Source organism: Gallus gallus, chromosome 7 (genome assembly GCF_016699485.2).
Source record: "Gallus gallus isolate bGalGal1 chromosome 7, bGalGal1.mat.broiler.GRCg7b, whole genome shotgun sequence".
NCBI lineage: Eukaryota > Metazoa > Chordata > Aves > Galliformes > Phasianidae > Gallus > Gallus gallus.
The window spans coordinates 11,733,650-11,752,291 of NC_052538.1; the positions used below are offsets into that span (position 1 = coordinate 11,733,650).

The 18,642-nt window shown below is 52.1% G+C and overlaps 2 protein-coding genes across 3 annotated transcripts in view; both read left to right on the plus strand.

Annotated features, from left to right (window-relative positions):
* PLEKHM3 (pleckstrin homology domain containing M3) overlaps nucleotides 1-18,642 on the plus strand; it is a 132,718-nt gene that overhangs the window by 101,884 nt on the left and 12,192 nt on the right. For both annotated transcript variants that reach the window (XM_015289505.4, XM_015289507.4), the window contains exon 8: nucleotides 11,903-12,056. In XM_015289505.4, coding sequence (XP_015144991.2) covers nucleotides 11,903-12,056 — 154 coding nt within the window. The remainder of the gene's footprint in view (nucleotides 1-11,902; nucleotides 12,057-18,642) is intronic.
* Nucleotides 13,464-17,431, plus strand: FZD5 (frizzled class receptor 5). Its single transcript, NM_001305216.2, has one exon. The coding sequence runs from the start codon at nucleotides 13,473-13,475 to the stop codon at nucleotides 15,201-15,203; it is 1,731 nt and encodes a 576-aa protein (NP_001292145.2). The 5' UTR covers nucleotides 13,464-13,472; the 3' UTR covers nucleotides 15,204-17,431.

Below are 18,642 nucleotides of genomic sequence, written 5' to 3' on the forward strand. Positions count from 1 at the left end.
AGGTAAGAAGCTTCAGCAGCTTCCCAGGGCTGTGGATTTGGTGTTGAGCTGTGGTAGAACTTGCAGACCTAAGTACCTTGTGTGAGGGCCTCCAGAGAAATCTGCACCCAGTCCTATATTCTCCTGTCTTTCAAAGAGAAGGACACATCCCCTCCCTCACTGCCCTCCTGCCGCTCCTCAGAAGGACCAGAAGTCCACCAGGAATGTCAATCCTTTCTCCTGCAGGCACCTTTGGACTGCATCTCCATGATGAATTGGCTACAGGGAACAGGTTAATGTTTGACCAGGACAACACACAGCAAAACCATGTGCAAGACCTTCTCTTCCTCCTTATTTGCTTTACAAGGTGAGCAAATCCTGTTATTACACATTTTTCAGCTTTCACTGCCACTTCGCCTCCCCACTTCACTCTGCTAGAAAGGAAATGCTAGAAAGCAAATGCTAGAAAGGAAGCATCACCACAGAGCTGTGATTGTGGAGTCTTAGGAGCCATGGGAGGAGCAATTTGGTTTTTTTCAGCTGTTTTTTCTTGGAGAGGGGCGGGGGAGAAGGGTGTTGTTGGTCCCCCCCATGGCTTTTCTCCTCTTTGCCTCTTCAGTTCTCTGTTTTGCTCTGCTTCAGTGTATGAACCCATCACTTAAATGAGTTACTGAAAAGTCCTACTCCAGTAGCTGTCACAGACAACTTGGGGCTGTGGTTTCAAGTATTGTTGCTCTTGGTTTTCGTCAGGAGCTGAAGTGCTGGGATTTTTCTCCCTGTTGTACGTTGTCATTACACGAGAGCTCTGCCCTGCAGTGAAGTGCAACTCTGCCAACAAAACACATTACATTGGCAGCCCTATTCTTAACCCCTGCACATGCATCCCACTAAAGCCATAGGTTTTGAGTAGTTCAGTTAACCTTCTATTAGTCTTTTGTGTTAATTTATCAACTCAGCAGGCCTCAAAAATACCAGTCAGACTGTGAATTGGAGCATGCCCTATATGTCCTATGGAAAATAGAAACAAAATTAGTGTTTGCTTCTGATGCTGAGCAGTGTGGTGACAAACTGGCATTCACAGAGGGTCCAACCATCTTGTTCCTGATTGACACCCCTCATTCTGGTGAGACAGTGTTGCAGGGTGATCACATCAACTTAAACGTTTGGGAATGTTATATCATGGACAAATATCATAACCCCTTAGATCTAACAGCCTTTTGGATTTTGTTGTTTCATGTTCTCTTTGCACTTTAAATGCTTTGCAATGGGTTGAGCCAGGAATATCGATCATCCTGTATGGCCAAGTCCCATGCGTGATTTTATAGTTCGTATCATCTGACCATGCCAAACCAATCTCTCCTCTTAGAGGTCAGGACAGTTCTGTTATAAAAAGTTATATTTCTTGCTCTTAGACAAACATTAACAGTATTTGATTCTTTGTAGGGAGCTGGTTTTCCGAAAGGTGGCAGAACTAGAATATAGCCCTTCTGTGAGGAAATTAAAGACTTTTAGTAAGTCTTGAGGAGAGTGTCTGGATTAAAACAGTACAAACTCCTTGTCCAGAACTGTGCTCCAGGCTTAAGGAAACACTTCCTTTTTTCATTCAGATTTTCACGTTTCTGTCATGTGTATGATACAATCTCAATGACAGCAACAGATTAACCTCAGAGGATCTGGCTTCCTCCTTTCCGCAGAGACAGAGAAGGCCCTTCCAGGTTTGAGGGCCAATGTAACTTTTCAGTGAAAGGCATGTTGAGGACAAATGAGAATATTCTGGGAGTGTTTGTACATAGCTGTGGACTGTCTTTTTAAAATAGGTCTTGTTTAACTAAATACTCTCTGAAGTAGTGGTTCCATGTAGAGGTCTGAGTATTACTGCTATGAGAAGGTGGTGAAAAGCATCTCAGATAATCAGGTGTCACAAGTAAAACCAAAGTCTCCAAGGCAAGTAGGAGTAAATTCCAATCATTTTAAGCATAGACAAATATAAACTTTGTCATTGGGGCTGCAAACATGCTAAAAATCTGGTAATTTTTATAGTGACTCTTTGTTTTCTATACTGAGCCTGAGACATTAGCCTCAGATATTAAAAATGAAGTTATGAGGCTCATCTAGAAAGCAAGAGAAGTCAGATAAGAGGTTGTGTTAAGGACTGAACTTTAGACTGACTTGAAAGTTCCCAGATCTTTATCATATAAATATACATATGATGTGCTTACAGGCGAATAGGAAGGAATTGTTGTTAATGCTAAACATTGTTTAAATGTAAGAAAGTGCAAGTTAGTGAGTGTATAAGAAAGTAATAGATGTAATCAGTGTGCATGGAACAGTTCCGTCTAAATTGTTTCCATAGCATGAAAGGTTGTAAATTCATCTCATCTGTGACATAACTGAAGTATAGTGATGAAAGCTTGAAATGTAATTAGTGTCTCTTCACTGAACTGTGCCTTGCACTGTTAAGTAATCCTACTGATTTCTGTGAACCAGGGACAGCTCTGTGGGAGCAAGGCTAGGGTAGAAGAACTGAGAACCCAGCATCATTCTGTCATCAGACATTGGCATGCGATTGCTTGCAACCCAATCGCTTGGGTGGATGTTGTTTGTTGTGTACTTATTGCAAAATGTCCTGTTCTGGCTTGGACTCTGCACTTCTGAAGAACGTTCATCTCTGATTTAACAGATGGCACAATCGATCCTTTAAGCATATGCAAGTTCTGCTGACTTCAATGAAAGCTGCAGTTTTGAAAGAACTAGAGCTGAGCTTTCAGTGTTTAGAGACGTGAGCTGTAGCAGTTCATAAAATTGGCAGATTACTTGTAAAATGAAGTGACTGCATGTGCATTCAGCACAGAGTTAACCCTGGGTGATAGCAGGAAAAGAAGAGTGAAATTGCAATAAAAGTATGGGTCTCTACTGCAGATATTTACACAGTATTGACATTGTTAGGTGTGCTTAGAAATTTATGTCAAGTGTTACTGCACTGTCATAAAACAATAAAGTACTTCTCTGAAGGGCTTAGGGCAAAGGGAAGGCGAAGAAGTCTCTATATAAGGCCCTCCTCCAGCTGCAGTGGTAATCTGTGAGAATGTTTCCATAGCTGTCAACAGGAGCTGCATGGAGGCCTGCTAGGGGAAAGAGAGCAGAAGTGGCACGTTTGCTATGTTCAGAGCAGGTAACCAATGGCTTTGTTTCAGGGAGAATATTTTACCACCTCCCGTTTTTAGGAACCCAATGAATCTGCCCTCCAGACAGTGAAGGTGAGGGTTTCTGCTGGGAGCAGGCTTGTGTCTGAACTGAAATACCCTTTTGTGTTATGTAGAAGTACTAACAAGGACCCATAAAAGCTGAAAGATAACATTAAGAAAAATACAGTGCTGTGGCTGTGAAGCTAAAAAGGACAGTAGTCCAGAGTCCCAGGATTTCTGCATCACACATCCTGGACTCAGCACACTTTCAGCTCTAGGGCGTCACAGCTCCGCTTCTCACCCTAGGCTCACGGTAGGCATCCTCTTAACATTTTTTGCTGCAGGACCAGACTTTACAGCTGAACTCAGTGTTTACATTCAGTGGAAACTGAAATGCCAGTCCCAATCAGTCAGAGCGCTGAGGAGCTTGGGTCCAGGCACAGTGCTTTGCCTCTTCATGGATCTGCAGCTTCGTTTTGTAGCCCCTACTCATCTCTACCCTTCTGGAGTTGTGGCAGCATTTATTCTCCAAGCCATAGTCATATATGGGACCTGTTAGCCTTGCTGCAGGGAAGTACTGCAGCAGAGAAGTATTGCTTTTCCACTAGATGTGGTTCTCTGGTTAGATCCTACTGCATGGCAATGCGTTTTGCTTCTACCTTCCAAATGAAGATCATTCTTTTCCACCAAATCATTTAGCAGAAGCGTTCCCCCTGTAGCAGGCTCATAGCTGTCTGCTGAGGGTTGGGAGGCTGTTTCCTGACCCTGCTCTGGATAATGCTTCTCCAAAACCAGCCAGCCATAAGAATAAAAACACTTCTGCTGGGAAGGGAGCTTTTGGAGGCCTCTGTAAACCTTAGTGATGCTGCTGGCCCAGCTTGCTTTTGCTTTCTACGCTGGGAACCAGAGTGCTCCTCTGTTTTCTGGGAGGGCCGGTACAGACTGTTTGCAAAACATGAGTTGGCGGGTGTTGAGCCCTTCAACATCTGACCCCATGTCTCTAAACTGGCTGAGCTAATTTTCTGCCTAGGCAACTATATGAGCCTTGCACTCTGTGGCCGTACTTCTCATATCTATGTCAGCAGCACTGTCCATCCCATTTCCTGACTCAGGCCATACCTTTACAGCTAAAGATGGGGGCTGAAATCTGTGTCTCACATCAGATATATCAGCCTGTGAACTGTACACCAGTGTTCTCCGGCTGAGTCTGTGTGTAGGACTGGGAGCAGCTGGTCCCTCCTCCGAGTCCTGGCAGGTGCCGCAGTGGCAATGAGTAGCCTCAATCCCGTGCAACCTGGCGCCCCGTTCAGTCCTCAGTTCTCAGCTCCGCTGGTGCTGAAGGATGTGGTTCAGGTGCGCTCTCCTCTTCCCAGCAGTACCACAGGCTCCGCTCCTCAGGTCCTCCCAGCCGCCTGGCAGGGAGCTGTAGCACACCCTGACCTTGCGTCCCACCAGCCTCGTGCAGCAGTGAGGGCTTTGAAGCTCCATTTGTTCAGGGGTGAACACTCTCTTGCACATGTGCCCGGCACCCCCGGCTTTGTGTGCGATTCTTTCCCATGAATATCTCGGCGTTGTCCGCAGCACGTGAACTCCTCGGCCTCGGGATGGTGAGAAAGCCTCGGAGACTGAGGAGAGCCGTTGAGTTCGTACAGTTCTCGTTCTGCGTAGCCACCCATTACAGTTATTAGCTTCGCTGTTCTCCGTAGGAATTTCGGGGGATCTGGGGACTGGTAGAGGCGTGCGTGCGGGAGAGCCGGGAGCAGAGCGTGTCTTGCTCCTAACACTGCTTCTCTTCTTTCTATTGACCCAGCTCACTGATTGGAAAAGACCCACGTCCCCCCGGCCCCCTCTTCCTCCCCAGCCGCACGATTGTCACCGCCAATTAGTGCATTGTTAGGGAACACAATGGCGCCGTGGCCACTGGAATGGGCCGCTTTTGTGTGTCTCCAGTCGGCCGTAGGGGCAGTCAAGATTCATTTAGGGCCTTACACAACGTGGACAGAAAATACTATCAGAAAAGCAAAAGGGGGAAAGAAAAAGGGAGAGAGAGGTAGCAAGAAGAGAAGGGGGGGGTAGCCTGCTATTCAGGGGTTAGCCCAGCCGCATGAAAGGCCCAAGAAGCAGTGCCACATTGAAGACGCCCTTTGGAACACAAAAAGGAACAGGGCTTAATAGTAATTAGTGGGCAAACTGCAAGAGCGCCGTGGCTCTCCAGCGAATTGCTGGCTGCCACCGCTTCCCCTTCCCCCTTCCCTCCGGATCCGGCCGGGCCGCGAGCAGCGCGGGGATGGGAACTGGCGGTCCTCCCCTGCCCGCCGCGTTCTGCGGAGGCCCCATCCAGCAGCTCTTTGTGGCTGCTAACTTGCACGGCGTTCTCCAAAGCTCAGCCGAATGCAGGAGGTGTTTTGCAGGATGCAAGGCTGTGGGTTTGGAATCAGCACTTTGCCTGTTTCAAGGACCTTTAAAACAGCCCTGTTCAAACATGCCTGGCATGGTGCACCTTGCAGCTGGGCTGCATTTGTCCACAGCCTGGCCCTCTTTCTCCAGTAGAACCTCAGAGATCACCACTGTTCTTGTCTGTGTCCATTATTTCCCTCTTTCATCCTTACATTTTTTTTTTTTTTTTTTATGATATATTTGTGCAAAGCATCTCTGTAAGCTCAGTAGCTGCATGGAATCTGCTCAGACCGAGTACTAAACCTTGCTCTTGCTTCCCCACAAAAACCTGCGTTGTGCAAAATGACACCTGCATCCACCCCTTTCTGTTCATTTATTTGTCAGGTCTCAGGCATCCTCAGGTCTGCACTGGTATTTACAGTATTTCTTCAAGCACATCTTGGCCTCGCATGGCTTGGGCTTGTCTTGGGTGACTGCATTAGTGCATAGCTGAATGTGGCTCTTGCAGCTTGTTGCTGTTACCATTCTCAGCTCATACCCTGCATGCTAGGTTTGGTCAAGAGCTGATGAGCCAAACAATTAGCTGTGTCTCAGGAATATGCCAAGTTAATAGGTTCATAAGGCATGTTTGACCTCACATAAATATGCCTAAGTATTAAGGAATTTGGGGCGTTCTAGCTTAAGTGAAAAGTACACAGAGACACAAATTTAGGAATGATACTTTTTATGTTCTCAGAGAATCTGAAGAAAATCCATGGAACTAAACTGCAGGACACAGTGGTCAGTGCGTAGGCTGTTCTCAGATGTAACAGGTGCGTATCTTGGTTTTCCTTGGATACAGGAAAACGTAACTGTTCTCTTTTGGATTCATCTCTGTTTAAATCGACCAGGACACTAACCAACCAAATTTAGTAGTGTCTGCTGGGAATGTTCCCAAACTGCAGTGCATACAGCTGATATGCATGCACACATATACAGTTCTGGATCGCAGTCTCTCTTCACATTGAGGCTGAAAATAACTCATTTCTCCTGTTAGCTGTGGCTACAACACTGCTCTAAGATACCCAAGCAAGCCTGGGAAATGCAGTTGCTGCTCCAGTACTGGTCTCTTTTTTATGTGAGCTGGAAGCCACAGCTACTCTGTACATCTATACGTAATCAGTTTGATTCTATCAGAACAGTGCAAATAGGATTCACAACCAAGACTTTCGGTCCATCCAGAATCCCATCACAGGTTTCACACAGAGCCGCGGGTCGCACAGCAGGCATCAAGGACTCGGCTGACATGGCTGGGATGGCTCCTGCAATGCAAACATGATCGGGAAGCTCTCAGTGTACATGTCTCACAGATAGGGCTGATTGAAGACACAGTCTCGCAATACAGAACGTGTCTGTCTCACACCAGCCACAACACATCCTCAGTCTGCTAATTAGCAACATCCCTGCTAGAGTCTCAGCTGAAAGGATTAAACTCTTCTCACCTTGTTCTCTTCCTGTTCCCTTCCTCACCCAAGGGGAGATGTTTAGTCCTGGATGCAGCTGGGCTGGCCCAGGTAATGAGGCAGCCTTGTTCCTCCTAGACTGCACTTCTTCCAGAGGGGGATTTTGTCTCTGGGACAGTCAGTCTGCCCTGACTGAAGAGACACCCAGACTCAAATCCTTGCAGGGCAGCATTGGAGGTGATCAGCCTAACCTGCTCTAGGGGAATGGAAACAGAGTGCTGTCTGCAGCAGGAGCTGGTCTTTTCCAGCTCAGAACCAAAGGATTGATTTCCCAGCTCAGTATGGTAAATCACAGAATTTTTCTGTCTGTAAAAGCAGGAGAATTATTTGTCCTTTCTCCCATTTATTGTTCCTTGGTTGCTTAGACTGAGAGATGTTGGTACTGCCCAGTACCTTGAGCAGCTGGCACAGTGAGAGGCAAATAATGAAGCTGTGTAGTGGAAGCTTGCACAATAACTTTTCCAAGTGCACCCAGAGGGGTCCTGCCTGCCTTATGGCAGTGTAACTGCTGGGGCCTGGCATTACCAGCCTCTGATAGGCATGGGAAAGAGCTCCACAGCTGCCTGCCCCGCATAGTGCAACGATTAATTTCACCAACCTAGGGGAAATACAACAGAGTGAATTCTGCTGCAGACAGGCAGACTCCTCTGAGCAAAAAGCTGAATCAAGCTACTCCACTGTTTCTAATGGCAGAAGGAAGGCGTCCCGTCTTCGTAGATGTTGTGCTACTCTTTTTGTCAGCCTGCTGCTTATAGAAAATCAGTTTGATTGCATCACTTCAGTGAAAAAGAAGAAAGCCTGTAAGAGTACTACCCAACTTGGTCATCAGAGATTTTTGGAAACCCTTTGCCAGCACTTGTGGAAAGACTGAATATATTTAGAGCACATTTTTGTATCACCAGGACATAGCCCAAGCAAGGTAGCATCACCGTGTGCTTGACAGTAATGCACATCACAATGCAGTATGGGATTTAGAGAACAGATGCTATGTTTTTTATCCCTGCAGATCTCTTGATGTGCTCCAATTCTGTAACACTAGTCCCTGGTAAAGCTATTGCTTTTTAAGATCAGGATCTGTGGATTTCTTGCATTTCTTAATTCTTTGCATCTAACTAATATGCAGGTCAAATACGTTTTGACCTGTGTATTACATCATCCCATGAACAACTTGCAAAAAGAAGTAACCAAAACGTGTATAGTTCCAAACAGCGGTAACTCCTTCTCATTCAATTTCTTGTGGTTTTTTTTTACTTGTGTTCAGTAAATGTTGATTATGCAGGGAATTAAATCTGTATCTCATCATAATTTGGTTCATTCACTGGGAGTGACATGACTCACTAAGCCTTAGCTCCAGATATTTCTCCAGCCTGTGTCAAGCACTTCAGGGATGTCAGAAGCACATACTGGGAATCCAGAGTGCCTGGTCTTAGCAAGAATGCCTTGAGGTCAGAGGGAGGACGTGGTTTCATAGTACCCTTCTAGGGTACTATAGATCAGTGGGTCAGTATGGCTCATCATGGAGGTGCTCAGTCTCCAGAAGACAGGTATGTAGAAGTTTCTGTAAATAAAGACCCTTTACAATTGCCTCAGGAAGGTCCAGAATCAGTGCACCTGCAAAATGGTCATCGCAGCACTTGGAGGTGTTTCTTCTAATGAAGAAGAGCAGTCAGAGGTGTTTTCTGATTGGATGGTACTTTGTATCCTCAGGAAAGGCCAGGCTGAATTCCTTCTTAACAGCAACGTTTTCCACCTATTGATAAACTTTTAAGGCCAGGAGAGACCACTGGTATCTGCTTTGTTCGTACACATAGCAGCTTCTCTGTAAAGGGCTGGTTCAGCACAGACAGAAAGTTTACTGGCAACATTTCTGTCCTTTCTCTACAAGCCACTGGGGCTGGAGGCAGCTGACTGTGCTGCACTGCCTTCTGGCTGAAGCCTGCCTGCTTCCCAGCGAGCTCTCGGTGTGCCAGCATTTGTATCCCTGCTCTAGGACAGAAGAGGGGACTTCTAGACCTTTTCCACGTTGGGACAGGAAACTTCTTTGCTTTTCCTGATGCTGCAGGATTTTTCAGAAGCACGGTCAGCTTGCCCTATTTGGCACAAACTGGTGTGTTTTGCATTGTTTTTTAATGCTGGAATTTTCCACAAAACAGAAATGGCAGGTTTCAGCCAGCTTCAGTGGAGGCTGCTTGCGAGTTTGTTTTGGAGGATTCTAGCCTTGACTTGCATCCTAGCCCTAATGTGTTCACGACCTTTTCAGCCTCACCTTGCTGCTGCAGCCTGTCCATCCCTGCTGGATTAGGGAGCTACTTAGGACCTTTGTCCCCAGAATAAAGTACTGCAACTGTAACGGATTTTATTTGAATTTGGATGTAGAGCAAACAAATAGCAATAGGTTTCCAAAGGTTACGGCCTGAGGCAGGGCACAGAAAGCATTATGTCAAAGCTGAACCGCTCCAAGCAGTTTCCCCCCATAGGCATCTCACAGAAAAGGAGAGGGCAGAAAAAGGAGAGGCCTGTTTAAAGATGACATAGATCAAAACAGGGCTAATCTGAAGATAAAGCAAGCAATAATTAGTGTATATTAGTGTTATTTAACAGAGGCATTAATGGCTCCCGCGTGTTAGCTGGGGTTTTGTTTGGTTTTACTCCTGCAGAAGTCAGAAGCTGACTCCAGAGTGGAAGCAGGCAGTGAAGCCTCGCTGCCAGGAGCCTGGCCAGGGAGCAGCTGCTCAGCCCTGCGGCAGCGCCCTGAGCCGGCAGCACCGGCTGTTCTGCACGCCGGCTGCGGGGATGTGGTGGTGGTTCCGCTTCAAGAGCAGGTAGAGGGTCAGCTGTGCCACGGTGGAAACCACGGCTTCACGGCCGATCACCGTTGCTGGACGTTCAGCTCAGACCGGGCAGAGCTCTGGTAGTTTGCAGGAAATGCGCAGCTCTCCGCTGGGAAACAGCCTGAGCTGCTCAGGCTGCCAGAGGGGCCAGCGCTGGCCCCTTGGTCAAGAAAAAATCTCAGATTTCATGGTTCAGGGCTGTTCATTTGGCAGCTTTCCTGAGCGCTGGATTCATTTATAGCTGTAAGTATACAAATGGATGTGCAGTACAATCGCCCCGCTTGGAAATCCCAGCAGAGCAAAGTATTTAGCTCTGAAAAATGTTTGGAGTAACTCCTTTGCAATACATAGAGCAGTGAGCATTTCAGAAACAGTCTATGTATTTAAACAGTCATTACTGCCTTCTGGGTAAATAACACATGTTTTTAAAATGGTCTCTATACACAATAGGCACTAACACAATAAATCCTAATTGCTCTGAAGGACCCATTAGGCTCTATCAGGTCAAGAAATGGTGGAGGTTTTTTGAAAGTCACTCACCGTGTTGTTACGTAAGCCACGATTTGAAAGTCCATAAATAAGTATTTGCCCAATGAAGAGTGAGGGCCTTGCCAGGGCCATACTAATTTATCATGTCAACTTCACTATGGGGACTGTTTTCTTTTCAAAGGCCAGTGTTAAAAAAGAGGGGGGAGGGGGCGGAGTACTGCGCAGCGTGTTTCACAACCCACATGTCGGAGAAGATTCAAGCTGCAATGTGCCCACCAGGAAAAGCAAATGCGACGTTCCCTGCTTCCTCCTTAACTTGGTGCTGGGTGAACCATGGTGAGATCTGGAGAGCTGTGAGGCTGCAGGGTGCCTGGGGCCCCTCAGGCCATGGCCCTGAGCCCCCTCTGCCTGACGCAGGCTGTGGGGCAGCCCCTCGGTGCAGGTGCACCCCAGTCCCTGTGGGGACTGACAGAGGCCAGTTGTGCTTATTGCACGTGCCATGATATGCACAGATAGGTCATAATAGAATTGTCAAGGTAAAGAACTGACAAATCTAGTAAGGTGAGCTTTAAGTGCAGCCACTCCTCCCGATTTTGCTTTTGCTTTCCACGTCTGAAGTTTTGGTTGCATTTTGCAAGTGTAGCACCCAGGTCAGCTGCTGGTGCCTCCTGTGTCACTGTTAGAAACCACATTTTGTGTTAATTCACTCAGAACGTGTGTAGTTCCATGGAGCTTTTTGAATATGTTGGCATGATTTTATTTTCCACACCATTTTAAGATGCGTAATTGACCAGGTATCTGTAAAAACAAACAGCAGTGATGAAAGTTCGGGTTTTCCAGGGAATTTCAGTAAGACATGCATGGTGAAAGCGTTGAAGTGATTTAAATCCAAATTCCTGTCCCCAACCCACAGCTTGTAAATCATTTTGCTCATGAGAAAATGCTGGCCCGCTGCTGCTGCACTTTGTGGGACGGTGCCAGAGTCCTGCCATGCTGGCAGCAGCTTGCAGCCTATCTGCCCGCTGCCCCTCCTGCCCCTCTACCTGCCAGCCCCCAGCATGCAGGGACTTTGCGTCTTATTTTGCATCCCCACTGGCTCTGGCAGCAAAGGGAAGTCAGTGTGGGTTCCCAGGCCTGCAGCACGAGCAGCCCGCTGCCTTGTGGCTCAAGTGGGAGTGCAGAAACACTGCTTGCTAAGCCACTGGTATGGGGTCAATGCACATGTGAACACCACCCCAGGTGGGATACCCACAGCTGTCTGCGGGCACTGGGAGCTCTTTGCAGATGTCTGCTGAGCTCCCCAGCAAGGGCAAGGGCAGCGGCTGGTCTTTACAAAGGGATCTCCCTTAGTCCTTTCCTCAAGTCCTTTAGAAGTGACCACGTCCCCAACAAAGGCGAAGGTAAAAGTGAAGGCTGACAACGCGGGCTGACAACCTAGGCTTTGCCCAGGTAAAAAGTGAAGGCTGACAACGCCAAGTGCAGAAACACTCAACCACCTTCTGACTTTGTGCTCCTACAGGAACCGCTGCACCCCCTTGCTGGAAGCGCACCTATGGGGAAAGGTACACGCGAGTGGCCGTGCCCTGCTGCTCTCCTTGGGGCTGCAGCCCAGTTCCCAGGCACAGCTGTCGGCGTGGGACAGCTTGAGGAACACCTCTGCACGGGGATTGAAGGTAACGCAATTCCCTAATAATGCATAGAATTTATTAATGATGGCAGAAAGGTCTCAGGTGCGAGGAACGCTTTCTTGTTTGTCTCCAGGATTCGGTGTGGTAGGTTTGAGGCAGGCAGGGGCTGTTGCTAACAGTGCTGTGTAGGCATACAGTGATGTGCGTGTGCTGTGCGGTAGGGATGGGTAGCAGCTTACTGACTGCGCTCACTCTTACGCCACATTTAATCCTGCTCTGGTTGCTCCGCTGCGTATTCATAACAACAAAAAGGAAACAGAAGCACAGATGTCTACCTGGCTCTTAATTGGGTTTCACGCGTCCCCAGTGTAGCAAATGCAGCGTTATTTACAGCCAGGCCCTAAGAATTAGGTGCATCTGGAGCAGTGGCAGAGCCCGCGCCAGGCTGCGGGCTGATGGATGGGTGGAGCGAGGCGCTGCTCCGCTCTGCCCTTCCTGTACCCCCCCGCCTACCTGTCCTCACTGTGCCTCAGACCCAACCGGTACTGCCAGAGGGAACGCTTATAGAAACGAAATACACCGGGAAAAAGGAGAATTTCTGCTCTCCTGCAGCCGCATCAGCGTTTTCTAATTGTATGGCGATGATGATAATAAAAAGGCTGCCCTCTGCTCTCAGCTGTAATTGGGGTAATCAGCTGAGGGCCATAATGAAACCGTCTGTGATTTGCCTTCTGCTGGGCTGCGACTTCACAGAAATGCAGTCGGGCAGAATTAAAAGTTATGGCTCCTGCTGCAGGGCTGCGCTGCTGCACGCCAGCGCTCTGTGGCTGTACTTTGCTGCCATGCGGCCCAACTGCGGGCAGCGCCGGAGCCCCGAGCGCTGTGGGGACTGCAGCGCTTTTGGCTTTGTTTTAGAAGTTGTTTGGCAGAGGGTTTGGCGGCGCCGAGCTGAGCGGCATCCCGGTTCTTGCCTGTTGGCCTTCGGCTGCCGCCGAGGAGTCGGGCCGCCCCGGAGGGGGGGCGGAAGGAAGGCAGCCGTGCCGCGCGGGGGTGCCGAGCACGCCCGGCCGCGGCAGCGGAGATCGGTGTGCTCCGAGGGAGTCGGTTCGAACGGGCAAGAACGCAGCGCGGTGCCCGCGAGCTTCGGGAACGTCGGGGCCGGCCACCCGAACAGCGCCGCGTGCTCGCAGGGCGCAACTCGCCGGGGAGGGGGGAGAGGTGCCGTGCCGGGGGCGGGGCGGGGCGGGACCGACGCCGGGGGCGGGGCCGTAGGCGGTCCGGGGGCGGGGCGCGGCGCAGCGCGGAGCCGGGGCGCCCGCCCGCCCCAGAGCGCAGGTGGCGGCGGCGGCGGCGGCACGGCGGGTCCCGGCGGGGCTCGCTCCCGGCCCCGCTCCCGGCGCGGCGGCGACAGGGCGGGGGAGGCGCCCGGGGCATGCGGCGGCGGTAGGACGCGCGGCGGCGATGGGCGGCCGGGGGCTGCCGGTCCCGCTGCTGCTGGGGCTGCCGCTGCTGCTGGGGCTGCCGGCGGCGGGGCGCGCCGCCTCCAAGGCGCCGGTGTGCCAGGAGATCACGGTGCCGATGTGCAAGGGCATCGGCTACAACCTCACCTACATGCCCAACCAGTTCAACCACGACACGCAGGACGAGGCCGGGCTGGAGGTGCACCAGTTTTGGCCGCTGGTGGAGATCCAGTGCTCCCCGGACCTGCGCTTCTTCCTCTGCAGCATGTACACCCCCATCTGCCTGCCCGACTACACTAAGCCGCTGCCCCCCTGCCGCTCCGTCTGCGAGCGGGCCAAGGCGGGCTGCTCGCCCATCATGCAGCAGTATGGCTTTGCCTGGCCCGAGAGGATGAGTTGCGACAGCCTGCCGGTGCTGGGGGACGCCGAGGAGCTCTGCATGGGCTACAACCGCACGGAGGCCACCACCCTGCCGCCCTTCTTCGGGAAGCCCACGCGCCCGGCCAAGGACACAGCCAAAAGCCAGCCGCCGAGCGGTAGGCAGCACCCCCCGGGCACCGACTGCGGCCGGACCTGCAAGTGCAAGGCGCCGCTGGTGCCCATCTCCAAGGAGTCCCACCCGCTGTACAACCGCATCCAGACCGGGCAGGTGCCCAACTGCGCCATGCCCTGCTACCAGCCCTACTTCACCCAGGACGAGAAGACCTTCGCCACCTTCTGGATCGGCCTCTGGTCCATTCTTTGTTTCCTCTCCACCTCCACCACCGTGGCTACCTTCCTCATTGACATGGAACGTTTCAAGTACCCCGAGCGCCCCATCATCTTCCTTTCTGCGTGCTACCTCTTCGTCTCCGTGGGCTACATTGTGCGGCTGGTAGCGGGACATGCCAGTGTGGCTTGCGATCCCGAGCACCACCACATCCACTATGAGACCACGGGCCCTGCGCTCTGCACCGTGGTTTTTCTGCTCCTCTACTTCTTCGGCATGGCCAGCTCCATCTGGTGGGTCATCCTGTCCCTCACCTGGTTCCTGGCAGCTGGCATGAAGTGGGGCAACGAGGCTATCGCGAGCTATGCGCAGTACTTCCACCTGGCCGCCTGGCTCATCCCCAGTGCCAAGTCCATCACCGTGCTGGCGCTCAGCTCCGTGGATGGGGACCCGGTGGCTGGGGTTTGCTACGTGGGCAACCAGAGCCTGGAGAATCTGCGTGGCTTTGTGCTGGCGCCACTGGTCGTGTATCTCTTCACCGGCAGTCTCTTCCTGCTGGCCGGCTTCGTCTCACTGTTCCGCATCCGCAGCGTGATCAAGCAGGGTGGCACCAAGACTGACAAGCTGGAGAAGCTGATGATCCGCATCGGTATCTTCACCGTGCTCTACACTGTGCCTGCCACCATTGTCATCGCCTGCTACATCTATGAGCAGCACAACCGGGAGGCGTGGGAGCAGGCGCAGAACTGCTCCTGCCCGGGGGACCCCCACCGCCCCAAGCCCGACTACGCCGTATTCATGCTCAAGTACTTCATGTGCCTCGTGGTGGGCATCACCTCTGGCGTCTGGATCTGGTCCGGCAAAACTCTCGAGTCTTGGCGGCGCTTCACAGCCCGCTGCTGCCGGCCAAAGAAGCCGGCAGGTGCTGCTGCATACGGTGAGGCCAGCCCAGCACTGGTGGGCAGGACGGTGCTGCCCAGCATGGCCTCCTACCACAAGCAGGTCCCGCTGTCCCATGTGTGACCGGAGGGAGCCGCAGTGACCCCAGCATGGAGGGAGGAGAGGGTTGCAAAGACCCAGTGCTGCAGCGCAGGGAGCGGCGGCAGAGCCACCCCGCGACCCCAGCCCCACGGCAGAGCGGAGCGGCCCCGGTCCGAGTGCAGCCCCAGTCAGGGCAGGAGAGATGCCACCAGCAACGTGGGGACAGTGGGTCGGTGCTGGGAGCCCAGCACCACCATGAGCTGGGACACACCATGAGGTGACGTGTGGGCTGGGCAGGTGGCAGCAGCCCCACAGCCTCTGGACGGGTCGTGCTGGTACTGGGACGAGGGGGAGAGCTGCAGCAGGCATGGCTGGTGGCAGCCCTATCCCCAGTGATCCCCAGCACCAGAACTGAGCTGCTTGCTGGAGCTGGGGAGCATGAGAAGAGTCGGTTATAGCAGATCGGGGGCATCCTGTGTGTCACCAGGCAGAGAGCTGGTGGCCCTGGCACAGGCTGAGAGACGGGGTGAGCTGCACGGGTGCTGGCAGCATGGGAGGATGGTGCTCAACAAAGTCCTGCTGCCAGCCCAGCAGAGCCCAGCACGCTGACAAGAAGCCTGGGGCCCAGGAGCCCTGTGCCCCCAGCAGGCACATGCCGGCTCCCTGGCAGGGCTGATGCTTGGCACTGCTGGCTCTGGCACTTTGGGATGGGGTTGGCAATGCTCCACACCTCTGTGTCAGGCGAGTTTGTGGCATCTCCCCAGTGCTGTGTGAGCTGCCTGGGGCGAGGTGGGGGTCATGGCATCGCCTGACGTGTACCGTGTGTGTATATCTGCAGCAGGAGGCGCGTGCGTGGGGTCTGTGAGGCAGGTGGTAGCTGCGTGTGTTGGGAAGCAGTGGGGTCAGCCGCCAGCCGGCTCCAGCACTCCTTGCTGCTTTTTTGGAAGCTGCGCCTCTGTCAGACAGCGCCAGGCTCAGGACTGAGCAGGTAATTCAGGAATAGTCGGCAGAGCGCTCACACTTTCTCCTGTACCACAGCCTCCTCACAGGGTTGGGCAGCAGCGGGGCACTGACAGAGGCAGCGCGAGGCATTTCGCTCTGGGGACGTCTGGGCATAGGTCAGTAGGACATGGGGGCTGTGTCAGCCCCTTCGAGTGGGGCAAGGGAGCGGCAGCAGGGATGGGCTGCTGAGAGGCAGCTGCAGCCAGCTCCTGCCTGCTTGTGGAAGAACACGGGGGTTTAGTCTGGCTTCCCTGCCCTAAATGGGAATCGTGTGTGTAACTTTGCAGAGATGACTATGTGAGTACTTTTGTCCCCCTCCAAGTGTGGCACTAAGACCCAGCTGCATTGCTTTTGCGGGACTGCCAGGGGCCCAGGTTGTTCTCCGTGCCCTCAGACCACTTTAGTCAGGGAGGTTTCCACCCCTCTTAAATCCAAAGCCTGGGAAGCAGGAGACCCTCGGGTGGCACACCTGCTGATACAGGTGGTGCCAGGACATGGCGTGTGTGCAGAGCGGTGCAGGGCCAGAGTGCTCTGCGGGACCCTCTCACAGTTGCCGGGCACTGTTGCGACAGAGGTTGGCTCGCTTTGGCGTGTTGCAGTACTTCACCTTGGGCAGCATTGCACCATGTTCTGTTACAGACTGTAAATAGCTGTATATAGCTGTTTTGTACGTACAGGAGCTGGGGTGAACTTTGATACGGGTTTGGGGCAGGTGTGTGCTCAGTGTGGGGCAGGTCAGGCGCGGCGCTGTGGGCATATGTGTGTTGTAATCCTGGGCATTAAATAGCTCCAACTGATCCAACCCACGCCTTGCTGGACTTGTCTCTTTCTATAGTGCCTTCTGTAGATACGGCTAAACACACCATGCAATACAATGAACAAAACCATGGCAAAGGTGGTGTTTTTCTGTTTGTTTCTTTTTTTAAAGTGTAACTGACTGTGTAAAACTTTTTTTTAAAGAAAAAAAAGAAATCCAGGCTCAGCTGCAGACTTGCCTATTGAAAAGTTTCCGGGAGGCCGCTCTGTTCTGACCTAAGGCAGGTTGGTGCCAGCAGCCTGGGGCTGACCCCGGCCTCAGCGCTTCGCCGTAGGCAGGGCGAGATGTGGAGCCGGGTGCCCCCATGCTGTGGGTAACTGACATGTTGTTTTGGCGTCATTGGTTAGTGATGCTCTTCAACTGTGTTTGTATAACTGTATTATATTTTGTGAAAAGCTGAAGAAGTTTTATTCAAAGAGAAGTATAGAGATTAGTTATTTATGAGGAAAAAGGTGTGTGTGTTGTTTTCTTTGCTCGTATGCTTATGCTAACCTAATAATTACCACAAAAGCTTACTGTGGGGAAAGGGGAGGAGTGTGCTGGAGGGCTGTGCTGTCCTCTTATCAGCAGGGATCAGCGGGGACCTGGGAGGCAACCGCAGCAGCCCTGTGCAGACGTGCTGCCGAGAGCACCAAGCCCTGCGCAGCGCTGCCCTCAGTGTGAGGCTGTGCGCCCTGGCCCATGGCAGCAGCCCACCCAGCTCGGGAGTGAGTTTGGTCTGCAGGGTGTTGGCAGCAGGTACTGCTGGCACCGCCCCTGGCTTTGCTGACAGCACTCCCGGGCAGGCCAAGGTCGCACCTTCCTGGTGGAAGATGGTTAACGATCAACCTTTATTGGTGTTCTTGCTGTTTGCATGGTATCAGTCCCTCACTCTGCCTTGAGATCGAGCGCTGAAGAATTGCCCTTTGGTACTTAGCAGGTGCCAGCTCTTGGCCAAGGAGGATGTTGCGTGCTGATTTAAGTGTCCTTGTTGCCATCTGCTGTACACTCTCGTGTGCTGGGAAAAGCTCAAAGAGAGGAGAGCAAGGGGTTAAGCTGGATGTGCTGTGACTAATGGTGCAGGACTCTGCTATCTAGTTAGGTGTGTAGGCACACATGGGTCCCACTAGATAGGATCTCTTACCTGAAAGCAGCATTCCAGTGCCCCATGATAAAACCGATGGAGCCAGCGATGCACTGACTCACCTGAGCCCTCTGTGGTTAGGTACAGACAGAGGACAGCCAGCAGCCAAGCCTGCCCTGCGCAGGGCAGCTGCTGTGGGGCTGTGCAGGCATGCACCACCTCAGCAGGAGCACTTACCCAGGTGCTGAAGGCACCTTGCCTGTCTCCAGCTGTAATGCCCGCTTGGCAGCAGGGTTACTGCCAAAGCTTCCTGAGAAGCCTCTGTGTTCTCAGTACCTCAGTAAACAGGGGCTTGGTAAAGCTGCCATCCGCTGCCACCTCGAGATCAATTCTGAGCAAGAGAGGGGCCATCGCTGCGGTCGTTTGTTGGTGAACCGCCTGCAGGCCTCTGCTCCTGCACAGCTACATGCAGCCCACCCTGATGGTGTGGTGTTGCACACCTGTGCTGTGTCCCGTTCGGCCCATTCAGGCTGCCCTCAAGGCAGGTGCAGGCTCTCTTGGTGTTGACTCGTGCGGTGCAGGAATTCAGCCTCAGTAGG

Coding starts and splice junctions, on each gene's coding strand:
- FZD5 (NM_001305216.2), top strand. CDS start 13,473: ATGGGCGGCCGGGGGCTGCCGGTCCCGCTGCTGCTGGGGCTGCCGCTG.